We start from the raw sequence: 12,353 nt of genomic DNA, 5'->3' as shown, positions 1-12,353 counted from the left end.
TTCCCCACATAAAGCCTTAAAGAATAGTATTAATGTAAAGTCTCAACAAATTTATGTGGCTCAACTTTTTAAAAAACTGATTGTAGTAAATTTCCAGTTAAAAAAATTAATAATTGTTAGAGAAATGTGTGGTTAGTCTCTCTGTATCAGGATTTCTTGTATTTGCTAATTCTATTTGGAGTATTTAGCAGTTTACCCATCTAAAGTTAAAAACGTTTGGTTTCTGAATTGACTTCTCATACTTTGAGTTACACCAGTGCAAATAAATAGCAGTAAGGTTTTACCAAATAATTACCCTTCACTGTAGCAGGGTTAACAAATTAGATCATGGTACTTGATCCTGGCTGTGCATTAGAATCAATTGGGGTGTGTGTATATATTTGTGTGTGTGTATTTATTTATTAGAGAAGTTGTTAACTTTAAACACAATCATGCATAATGTGAAGAACTGCCATATAACACCACTCCACCAATACCTTACGTTGTTGTGGAACGTTTATTAAATATTATGAAAGAAATCATCAGACTATTCTCACTATGATCCATAGCATACATTTGGTATATTTTTCCATACCCCTTCTATCAATAACACTATGTACTACTAGTATTGTACATTTGTTATAGCTCACAAGGGAACACTCTCACATATGTACTGTTAACCACAGTCCATCTTCCACCACATGCTTCACTGTGTTATACAGTCCCATGCCTAGGACAATCTATCTAAAGTGAATACTCAGTGGTTCTCACTTCCATCACAGAGTTGTGCAGTCATCACTTCAGTAAATTTTTTAACATTTTTCTTAGTTCAAAAGAAAAAAGAAATCTCACACCCCTGCGGAGTATTTTAAAACCACCAATACCATGGCTTCTCATCCACAAATTTTTATTTAGTTGGTCTGCAGTGGGGCCTCTTGGCAATATATATAAAAAAATAGACAACTTTGCAGATGATTTTAATTTGCCATTAAAGTTAAATCACTAGATTAATGATTTTTCTGACTCTTCCTAGTCCAATTAAAACATTCCTTTTAAATTAAAACTCCCTTGAAGCCAACCCTCTATTAATTCACTACAGTAATTGAAAAAGGACATTTTCTCTGATCTTGAGTATGTGCATAGGACTTGCTCACTGCAGGACACTGAGCCTCAAGGGTATAAGGTAGCAATCAATGAGGGTCCTCAAAGAAGGAACTAGAGCAACTGCTTCCCAGAAAACAGTCAGAATCAACAGAAAACAGTTGAATTTGTGACTTTACTATCTAAACTCAAAAAAGTAATTCCAGGTTAAGCAATGGTCACATCAAGCTCCACAACAATCATCCAATCCTGAACTGACAAGCCAAGAACTTGTTTAAACCTACCCATCACTTGACCTTATGAAGCTTTGCGGTGTGACTTTTATAAGCACTTCCTTTGTCTTTCCTTGGAGAGAGCCATCTTCATGGGCTGCTCTCCCTGCTATATCCGTATATCACTAATCCCCAAGGCTTTAACTCAATTGTCTCTAAATTATTCTTTGCAGCTTAACACTCACTATGCCTCAAAGAGAGTTGTTTACCTTTAATCATAATGAAGGGGGAGGATATTATGAAAATAACAAACAAGTTATTTGTTGAATTTGAGCTGTTTGTGTAAGATACGTCAATCAGATATAAACATGAATTTACTACCTATACCTGGTCTCTCGGTTGCTAAGCCAGGCAACATACACCCATGGGTCATATGTATTCATTCAAACATCTTACCATGACTGTTGGCTGGAGGCCACTCACAGATCCTGCTGGCCACCCAAATCCTCACCATGTAGCTTCCTCTGCCTGATGACTTGCTTTTCAAGCCAGTAAGGAGAAGCTCTCACGTCAATGTGCTAACAGAGAGACTTACATTATCTAACATAACCACAGGAGTGATACTCATCACCTTTGCCGTGTTCTATTGGTCAGATTCTGCATGGGGGTTACACAAAGACATGAACACCCGGTGGTGGGAAATCATTGCAGGTCATTTTAGGGTCTCTTAGGCACAGAAGGGAAAAGTGCAAGGGGACCATGGATTGCTTATAGCTGATCCAAAGAGATCAAATAGCCATGGTTAAAACTGGAAATAATGGTGAACAGAGCCAGGGGCTATAGGTTTCAATCTTGGCTCTGTCATAACTAGCTCACATACCACACTAGTCTCTGGACCTCAATTTCCTTAGTTTACAAATATAATGAGGGAGTAGAGACAGTTTTGGATACTAACCAAAGAAAGTATATTAAAATGTCATGGGGGGAGCAGATGTAGCTCAAGCAGTTGAGCGTCTGCTTCTTACATACAAGGTCCCAGGTTTGATCTCTGGTACCTCATAAAAACAAAAACAAACAAATGAAGAAACCAACCCAGGGGAGCCAGTGTAGCTCAGTGGTTGAGCATTGGCTTCCCACATATGAGGTCCTGGTTTCAGTCCCCAGCCCTGGTACCTCAAAAGAAAAAAGAAAAAAATGCCATGGAAGCACCATCATTCATCTTTAGCAAAAATTAGAAGTGATCACACTCAATGCTGGTGAGTTTTTGGTGAAACTGGTAAAGCTCAGTCCTAATAAGCAATCTGGCAATATGTATTCAATCATAAAAATGTTTGACAAAGTAATCGCATTCCTGGGCTTCTATCCTAAAGAAATGTTTAATTCAAGATTTTTTAAACAAGCAATATGCACACAGTAATTAACCACAGTCACTTATAAAAATGAGAAACTGGAAATAATACACATGTTTAACAATTGGAGAATAGCTGAATACATTATAATGCACCCAGGTGAAAGAAAACCATGCAGGCATTAAACTAATAATTGTTAAGACTATGTAGCAACATGGGAAAGTGTTTCCATAGATGTGAATTTATAAAAAAAGGCAGGACAAAATTATATAAACATTATAGTTATAACAAGTAAGAAAAAGTTCATAATGAAAACATTCTTATGTTTGGGTCACAGGATTATACAAACAATATTTCATAACTTTCCTTTACCAAAATGACATTTTTAAAACAACGAGGTGTCGAATTGTTAACTGGCACGTGCTTCCGAATTAAAAATGATTAAACCTGGGTTCTATCCTGTGAAAATTCTGAGATGGGGCCGGGACACCTATATATTTACGCACATACACACACAAAACGCTTTCCCCCCCACCAAAAACACACACAGGTGGCTCAGGTGCAGGCTCGGCGCTGCGGGCGAGGCTCCGGAAGATCAGACTGCAGCGCCTGGCCTGCTGCAGCCGGCGTCACCAGGGCTGGGGGCCTGGGGGCCATCTGGGCGGCGGCGCTGCGAGCAGGACTGCCCCACCAGGCGGAAGGCCTCCAGGAACTCGTTGATGTCGATGCGGCCGTCCTTGTTGAAGTCAATGCTCCGGGCAAGGCCACAGATGCCGTCGTCCGTGAGGTCGGTGTTCATGTGAGAGCTGAACAGCTTCCACGTCTGCCTGAACTCGTCCAGGGAGATGAACCCTAACCAGAGACAGGAGTGGCTTCAGCGAGTCAGTGTGGTTTTCCACTTCCGTTTCCCCTCACATTCTTGTGAGGTAACCTGCTGCTGTCATCCAAAGATACCCAAGACCAATAAAAACCTCCACCAAGTTCCCAGTACCTCATTTAAACTCCCAGGGGGATCGCATAAACCAGCAGATCACCGAAACCACTGGATCACCACTCATTCTCAACGGGGGGCGATTTTGCACCTGCTGTCCCCAAGGGAACATTTGGCAATATCTGGGGACATTTTTGATTGTCATGACTTGGGGAGTGGTACTGCACTTAGTAGGTAAAGGTAAAGGATGCTGCTAAACATACTACAATGTACAGGACAGTCCCGACAACAAAGAACTATCCAGCTCAAAATGTCACAGGGCCACTGAAACCATCCTAAACATACACTAGTTTATTCTGTATTTTAAAAGTACATCTATGGTCAATTGATTTTTGACATGATGCCAAGCCCATTCAATGAGGAAAGACATATCTTTCTAAAAAATGGGGGTAGTGGATGTAGCTCAAGTTGTTGAGTGCCTGCTTCCCATGTACGGGGTCCCGGGTTCAACCCCTGGGACCTCTTAAGAACAGAAACAAATAAACAAGCAAACAAACAGAAAAAACCAACTCAGAGGAGCCAGTGTAGCTCGGTGGTTGAGCACCAGCCTCCCACATACAAGGTCCTAGGTTCAATCCACAATATACACAAAAACTAACTCACAATGGATAAAACCCTAAATGTAAGAGCTAAACTTATTAAAATGTTTAGAAGAAAATATAGCTGTAAATCTTCATGAGCTTGGATTAGGCAACAGTTTCTCAGATGTAACACTAAAAGCATAAGCACCCAAAGAAAAAAACAGATAAACCGGATTTCATCAAAATTAATAACTTTGTCTTATGGTCAAACAAGATGGTGACACAAGATACTCCAGGGTGCCATTCCCCCATAGAATCTTTGAACACTAACAAAAACTGGCAGAGTCATCTTGCTCAGAACTCAGGAACACAGTTAAAGGGTTGCAATAACTGGGTAAGTACCGAATCAAGAAAAGACAACTTCAAAACATTAATTGGTACAGAATTTCTATTTGGGGTGATGGGAAAGTTTGGTAATGGTCCATAACATTATGAATGGAATTAACAGCACTGGATTATATATCTGAATGAAGTTAAAGGGAAAATTTCAGGTTATATAATGTATAGCAGTCTGATATGGTTACGAATTCCAAAAATAGATATAGGATTATGTTTGTAATCTGATCTGTACCTGGGCATGACTGAGTTATGATTAGGGCTTTGATTGGGCCATGTCATTAGGGTGTTGAGTCCTCATCCCTTGGTGGGTGGGGAGTCACAGATAAAAGGCATGACAAAGAACAGAGTTGAGGGTTTCTGATGTTGGAGTTTGATGCTGAAGTCTTAAGCTGGAGCCCCAGGACATCAGTACACAGAGGAAAGAGAAGCAAGCCCCGGGAAGAGAGGACCTGAGCCAGGAGAACACAGAGGAATAGAGACAGTTCCTTTGACACAGCAGAAACCCCAGGGAGAAAGACAGAGCCATTCACCTGATAGTCTACAGCTGATCTTGTGGAGAGAGGCAAAGTCTAGAGAGCCTGATAGTCTACAGCTGATCTTGTGGAGAAAACAGAGGTGCTGAGCCCAGAGGAACCCAGGAAGCCTGAACCCTCACAGACATCGGCAGCCATCTTGCTCCAACATGTGGAGCACCCACAGAATGGGAGAAAATATTTGCATATCATATTTTCAAATCTGATAAGGATCTTCTTGTAGCCAGAATATATAAAAAACTCTTAAAATTCAACAAAAAGACAAACAACCCAATTAATCAGTAGGCCAAGAATCTGAATAGGCAGTTCTCCAAAGAAGATATACAAATGGCCAATAAGTGCAGAAAGATGCTCAGCATCATTAGTCATTAGGTAGATTTAAATCAAAGCCATAATGGGATATTTTGCATCCACAAAAATGGCTATAATAAAAAAATGGAAAATAACAAATGTTGGTGAGAATGTGGAGAAATTGGAACCCTCATTCATTGCTGGAGGTGCAGCTGTTATGGAAAACAGTCTGGCAGTTCCCCAAAAAATTAAACAAAGAGTTACCATATGACTCAGCAGTTGGCACTGCTATGTACCCAAGGGAATTGAAAACATATGTTCACCCAAAAACTTGTATTATGGAAATACCCTAAAAGTCCATCGATTTATGAAGGCATAAGCAAATTGTAGTATATTCATGCAATGGAATATTTCTCAGCCATAAAAGGAATGAAGTACTGTTACATGTTTACAGCATGGATGAACTTTGAAAACATTATGTTAAGTGAAAGAATTTAAGACACCAAAGGCTGCATATTATATGATTCTATCTATATGAAATGTCCAGAATAGGCAAATTTACACAGGCAGAAAGGTCTGGGGGGAGGGAAGACTGGAGAGTATTGCTAATGGGTATGAGGTTTCTCTTTGGAATAATGAAATGAATTAGTTAGTGGTGATGGTTACACAACCTGTTAAATATAATAAAACCCACTGAATTGTATATTTTAAATGGGTGAATTATATGGTATGCTAATTATACCTCAATTTTTAAAAAAAGTAATAACATTTTTAAAAAGGTCTTTCAGCCATTTGGGGAAATAGTGTGAAGGGTACATGTGACACCCATCCATTTTTTGTAACTTCCTATAAATCAACATTTATTTCAAAATAAGTTTTTAAAAAAAGTTCTCGGGAGTAAGGTTGCAAAAGCCTTTCTGTTCTGGGCAGTCTTCCTTATTTTGTTGCTATCTTTGATGGAACCATAAGACAGACCAGGTTTTCTAGTAACTCTTCTTTCTATAGAGGCGCCCAGAAGCTCTCACTCAGTTTGTGGTCATTCTTCTCCACCCACCCCTGTGTTATATGAAGTGCTCGTATTGTTCAAGTACTTTCTAGTTTCTAACATTTGTAAGCATTGCTACTATGTACTCACTTGGCTTCCAAAATGTTTGAGTGGAAAGCTAAATAATCAGGAAGGAGACTAAAGGGTGGGAAGCTTAAATCACTTACGACAGATCAGAAGGGCATCATGAGTGCCTTACCTGAGTGATCACTGTCTATGATCCTAAATATGGTCTCCAGGTTGGATCGGTTTCGATACAGCATTTCCAGCAAACTTGACTGTATGTTCTGTAAGACAAACTTTATTTTCCTTCTATATCTTAGACTTAGGCTGATCCTAATATAATAATTAGCACACAATTAACTCAATAACACACTCTTGAAAAAACTGAAGTTTTACTCTCACCTCCCGCCATTTATCCTACCAAATAATCTAAGGATTGAAAAAATACCTAGTTCAAGGCCTTACACACGTTACACGTTTTATAAGTATTTATTGAATAAATGCTTTTTCTTTTTAAATGGGGAGGCAGCGTGTGCCAAGGAAAGAGAATGGGCCTTGTATTCAGGAAGGCCTGGATTTGAGTCCCAGTTGTACCACTTCCTACCTATAAGACCCCAGGCAGTTAACTTGACCGTCGCGTCCTCACCTTTTATGCCTACCTTTTATGGTGTGTTTTTTTTTTTAATGTATTTTACTAATTAGAGAGGTGTAGGTCTTGTGGTGTTTCTGAGGATTAATTAAGGCAACATATGTAAATCACTTAGCCCAAAGTCTGATGTGTAGAAACACAACAAAGAGTTGTTTTCTTTTCTCACCTATCTCAATATTTGGCTGTGTCTGATTCAAATTTCTCATCAAGGGCCTCATGGTCCACAGAATACTCTCATCCACCATTATCATATCCTACCCCGTGGTTCAGTTGCTCTTTGGCCAAATCCTCCAGCCAGGACTCATACTCCAGCATGTTATCTGTTGAGTTGTTTACCAGCTGTGGCCTCAGCATCCGCCAGGGCAGTCCTAGATGCAACACAGATTCCACAGCTGTTGCCCAGTCACTCAGGGTGATTAAACCTACAGGAAAGGGTTAACTTGTTAACTTGTCATCTCTAAGTCTCGTTTCCTGTCCAACAGTGCATATGCTTTTATCTTGACATTCTTCTTACTATCTCTAGGTAATAGAAATAATGGGCACTGTCACTACTTGAGTTGGGCGTGGAAGAGTTGGCAGGAATCTAGTATTGCCAAATAAAATACAGGATGTCCAGTTAAATTTGAATTTCAGATAGACAATGAAGAATAAGTGTGTACCAAATACTGCATGGAACAAATACATACTAAAAAATTATTTGTTGTCACTCTAAAATTCAAATTCAAGTTCTGTATTTTTATTTGTTAAATCTGGCAGCCCTTCTGAAAATGCCCGAAGACTTTCATAAACACATCATAATATGTTATAACTGTATATACAGCATTGGTTGTTTAGAAAAAAATCCAACCTCCTAAATTCCTCAGGATATATTATTCACTGAAACCCCTTGGAAGAGAGAGGCTATGATACATGTATAAAAATATATTGCAATGATTTTATGAATGTCACAACTACTTTTTAAAATTAACGACTTAATTTCAAATTCACAAAAATAAAAGAACAGAAAAAGGCAGTTCAACAAGTTATGGAAACATTACTCCTAAAAAGTTCTTTTTCAGACACTATTATCTCATCTAATTCCAACTGCTAACTCAGTTCCTCTAGCATTCAGCTATATTTAAAAGGACTCTATTTATTAATGCCCAGTGAATTGAACAAAGACAAAATTCCAAGCTTGGATAGCTGAATAGAATACAGAACAGTTAACAACAAACAAGCCAAATCAGTTGATCTTTTGCTAGTCTCCAACGTACTCTTTTTCTTTTTAAGATTTATTTTATTTATTTCTTTCCCCCTTCCCCCTCCCCCCGCCCCAGTTGTCTGTTCTCTGTGTCCATTTGCTGCGTGTTCTTCTTTTTGTCCGCTTCTGTTGTTGTCAGCGGCATGGGAATCTGTGTTTCTTTTTGTTGCGTCATCTTGTTGTGTCAGCTCTCCATGTGGGCGGCGCCATTCCTGGGCAGGCTGCACTTTCTTTTGCGCTAGGCAGCTCTCCTTACAGGGCGCACTCCTTGCGCGTGGGGCTCCCCTACAAGGGGGGCACCCCTGCATGGCAGGGCACTCCTTGTGCACATCAGCACTGCGCATGGGCCAGCTCCACACGGGTCAAGGAGGCCGGGGGTTTGAACTGAGGACCTCCCATGTGGTAGACGGACGCCCTATCCACTGGGCCAAGTCTGCTTCCCTCCAATGTACTCTTTTTTTTTTTCAGTTCAACAGACATTTATTGAATTCTTACTCTTTGCAAGGCACAACAACAGGCCCGGCAATACAGGTAATAAATGGTTTCTTTTTGAGCTTTTTCATAATTGTTATATGAAGAAAGGGCTGGGGGAAAGAATTCAGCCTCCTGATTGAATTTTATAAGGTTGCTTAGGTGTTTTTGCTCCATCATGCTGTGGCACCTACACATGTCCTGGTTCACAGAAGAATTAATAAGAAAAGAGCAGGGACATCTACTGGAGATTCCTTTGATTATTTTTGGACACTATTGGCTTTTCCAGGCGGCTTCCCTGTGAACCAACAATCTCCCTCAATGTACGAAACACTTGTCCCAGAAAGTCATGTTTGGACAAGTTGGGGCTCTTTGAACCGGCACCATACAAATCAAAACGAAGATTCTCTCTTTCTTCAAAAAAGTAGTCCAGAATAAATTTTCTTACAAAATCAGGATTTAAAGTATTATCAATTACTTCCATTCTTCCAAACTCTCCCATTCTTTAATTCCAACTCCTTGTACATATAAGACACATATTGGATCAGATTTTGAAAATGTGTCTCTGTCCAGAAGATTTCTGCAGGACACTGACACCTCCACGCGCGTGGCAGGGACGGCGGCGCTCAGCGGGCTCAGGTCCCCAAGGCCAGCCGAGCTGGTGCAGCGGCTGTCCATGGTGGCGGGGCGCCCGCTCCCGAGCCCGTGCCCACTGAGGGCCTCCCATGTACTCTTAAAACCTCCCGCCCCCATTACTTTTTTCTTAGTTCTGGCCCTATTTGTTATTTCACTTATTTTCACCATGTTAATCTATATTTGGCCATGTTCATAATCTGTTAAAAGCTTAGAATTTTAAAATTTAGAAAAGGTAGACTCAAGATTAGTTTGAATAAAATGGAAGAAGCAGTCAAGGGAATCTTTTGGTCATTCAGTCATTCATCAAATATTCACTCGCTAACTACTCTGAGGGAAAGGTTTGTTGGCTCGCTTTCTTCCTCTGAGTTTTTTTTTTAGATTTATTTATTTATTTATTTCTCTCCCTTCCCCCCATCCCTCCACCCTGGTTGTCTGTTCTCTGTGTCTATTTGCTGCGTCTTCTTCTTTGTCCACTTTTGTTGTTGTCAGCGGCACGGGAATCCGTGTTTCTTGTTGTTGCATCATCTTGTTGTGCCAGCTCTCCGTGTGGGTGGGCCATTCTTAGGCAGGCTGCACTTTCTTTCACATTGGGCGGCTCTCTTTATGGGGCGCACTCCTTGCATGTGGGGGCTCCCCTACACGGGACACCCCTGCGTGGCACGGCACTCCTTGCGTGCATCAGCACTGCGCATGGGCCAGCTCCACATGGGTCAAGGAGGCCCGGGGTTTGAACCGTGGACCTCCCATGTGGTAGACGGACGCCCTAACCACTGGGCCAAGTCCGCTTGCCTCTCTAAGAGTATTTTACTTGATTAGTCTTACCAGTTTTATCAGCATCATGCTTCTTAAATTCACCAAGAAGAGCTGAGGAATGAGCAAATAGTTTTTCTCGCAGAGCTCTTAGAGCTGACTCTTCTACTCTGCTAATCCTGAGACAAGAGTTGGAAAGAAACATGTTTTAAAGTTATGATAAAAGAATTAGTGGTGGATTTTTTTATATTAGTATGAAGCCACATATGAACTGTCCTTTTTTTAACTTTTTATTGTAGTAGTATTTGTGACTCAAAATTTCCCATCTCAACAACTTTTTAGTGTACAATTCAGCTGTATTAATTACATTCACAAAATTATACTACCATCACCAATATTCATTACTACAATTTTTTATTACCTCAAAAAGAAACTCTGCACCCATTAGGTAATAACTTACTCCTCCCTTGATCACACCTGGTAACCTATAATCTACTACCTGTCCCTAGAAATTTGCTTCTTCTAGGTATTTCACATGAGATCAAACAATATTTTTCTTTTTGTGTCTGGCTTATCCTCCCCCAGGTTTAATAACCAGAAATGTCTCCAGACATTGCCGAATGTCTCCTGGGGGAGGCAAAATTGCCCCAGTTGAGAATAACTGCTTCAGACATATACATTTATTTGTATGCAACTGATAGCCAAATAATCCATCTTTTCAAGTACCAAAGGTTAAAAAAATTAGACACTTTAATCATGTTTGATGAAAATCTTCCTTGAAGTGTTCAGTATAACAGTCCTTAACCTGGGCTCCACAGATCCCTAGAAAAGTGAATCACTTCGAACTCATCCCAAATCTCATAGGTGTGTGAATTTGTGGCATATCAGAGCCTATGGAAACCCCCAGAATGTTTAAGAACCACTGATTTGGCAAACCACATAAACGTTTTCTGGTAAATTGCCAGCACTGATCATCATACAGGGCTGTAGGATGGCCATTCCTTTGGGAGCCATCCAGGTGTACAAGTCTATCTGTCGCAAAGGCAAGGAGCACACACTGAGCATTTATTAAAATGCAGAGCTCTACATCAGCTATTTCATTAACCCTCCAACATCCAATGAAGTAGGTATGATTATTACGCCCATCACAGCAAGTCTGCAATTAGCTCAGGGACACATACCAAATGAAGAGTGGGGCCAGGAATCAAATCTTGACAGTTGGACCCAGACAGGCTAACTATTATTATGAGAAATAGGTTTAAACCAAAAGTAAATAGGTTCTGCATGAGGTTCTTCTAGAAAAAAAACAAACTAAAAAACAAAAACTTGATCATCTCCTTATGGACATTGAGACATCAATCAGGGCTGCTCAGAGATACTTTCCCCTTTATTCCTAAATTCTCTATTGTGGTCTGGATAGTTAAAGTTGCTGGAAAAGTAATATCTGGCCATCCCAGAACTTACCCTGCATTTAGAAGACAGTTCAGGGAACTCTACTACAGAAACTTGTGAGACAGCAGGGAGGTTGCTACTGCCTGAGGCCAGGGATTGCTGACTGCAAACATAGACTGCAGTGCCCAGGACAGTGAGGAAACAGCCTTCATGAGAAGACGGAACATTTGGAACCATATAAGCAGGGCATTCCTAGGACCACGTGCACATTCCCAAGATAAAATACATTTGCAGAAAGGATCAGGGAATCCCCTAGGCTTTGGCCTAGAGCTATACTCTAACCTCATTATATGCATAAGTCCTGAAGAAGAACACCTGCACAGGTCAATCTGCAAGGACTGGGAAATGTGTTTTCTTTCTTCCCTTTTCCTCCTTCTCCATGTCCTCCTTCTTTTTCTTTTTCTCTTGTTATTGTTAGATCTTGGCAATCAAGGAAAGCTTTATCATAACACTCACTAGATATAAGCTTAAAGAAAAGATGCCTCAGACTCTAAATTCCAGTGATGGAACATTAAAATACCAAAATGTCCAGGTTTCAACAAAAGATTACAAAAATATACAAAGAAGCAGGAAGTGATGGCCCAGGCAAAGGAAAAGATTAAAGCATTAGAAACCATTAGTGAGGGGAGCAGATGTAGCTCAAGCAGTCAAGTGCCAGTCTCCCACATGGGAGGTTCTGGGTTCAGTTCCCAGTGCCTCCTGAAAAAACAAAAGAACAAACAACAGGCAAA

At 40.4% G+C, this 12,353-nt stretch overlaps 1 protein-coding gene across 1 annotated transcript in view; it reads right to left on the bottom strand.

Annotated features, from left to right (window-relative positions):
- Positions 1-483: 483 nt before the first annotated feature.
- PPEF2 (protein phosphatase with EF-hand domain 2) overlaps positions 484-12,353 on the bottom strand; it is a 45,651-nt gene continuing 33,781 nt past the window's right edge. Inside the window, exons 13-16 of the mRNA XM_058296799.2 lie at positions 10,243-10,349; positions 7,332-7,495; positions 6,621-6,708; positions 484-3,493 (exon numbers count right to left, since the gene is read on the bottom strand). Coding sequence (XP_058152782.1) covers positions 3,237-3,493; positions 6,621-6,708; positions 7,332-7,495; positions 10,243-10,349 — 616 coding nt within the window. The 3' untranslated portion in view covers positions 484-3,236. The remainder of the gene's footprint in view (positions 3,494-6,620; positions 6,709-7,331; positions 7,496-10,242; positions 10,350-12,353) is intronic.

This window comes from Dasypus novemcinctus, chromosome 1 (genome assembly GCF_030445035.2).
Source record: "Dasypus novemcinctus isolate mDasNov1 chromosome 1, mDasNov1.1.hap2, whole genome shotgun sequence".
NCBI classification, from domain to species: Eukaryota; Metazoa; Chordata; class Mammalia; order Cingulata; family Dasypodidae; genus Dasypus; species Dasypus novemcinctus.
This window is presented reverse-complemented; position numbering and strand designations above follow the sequence as displayed.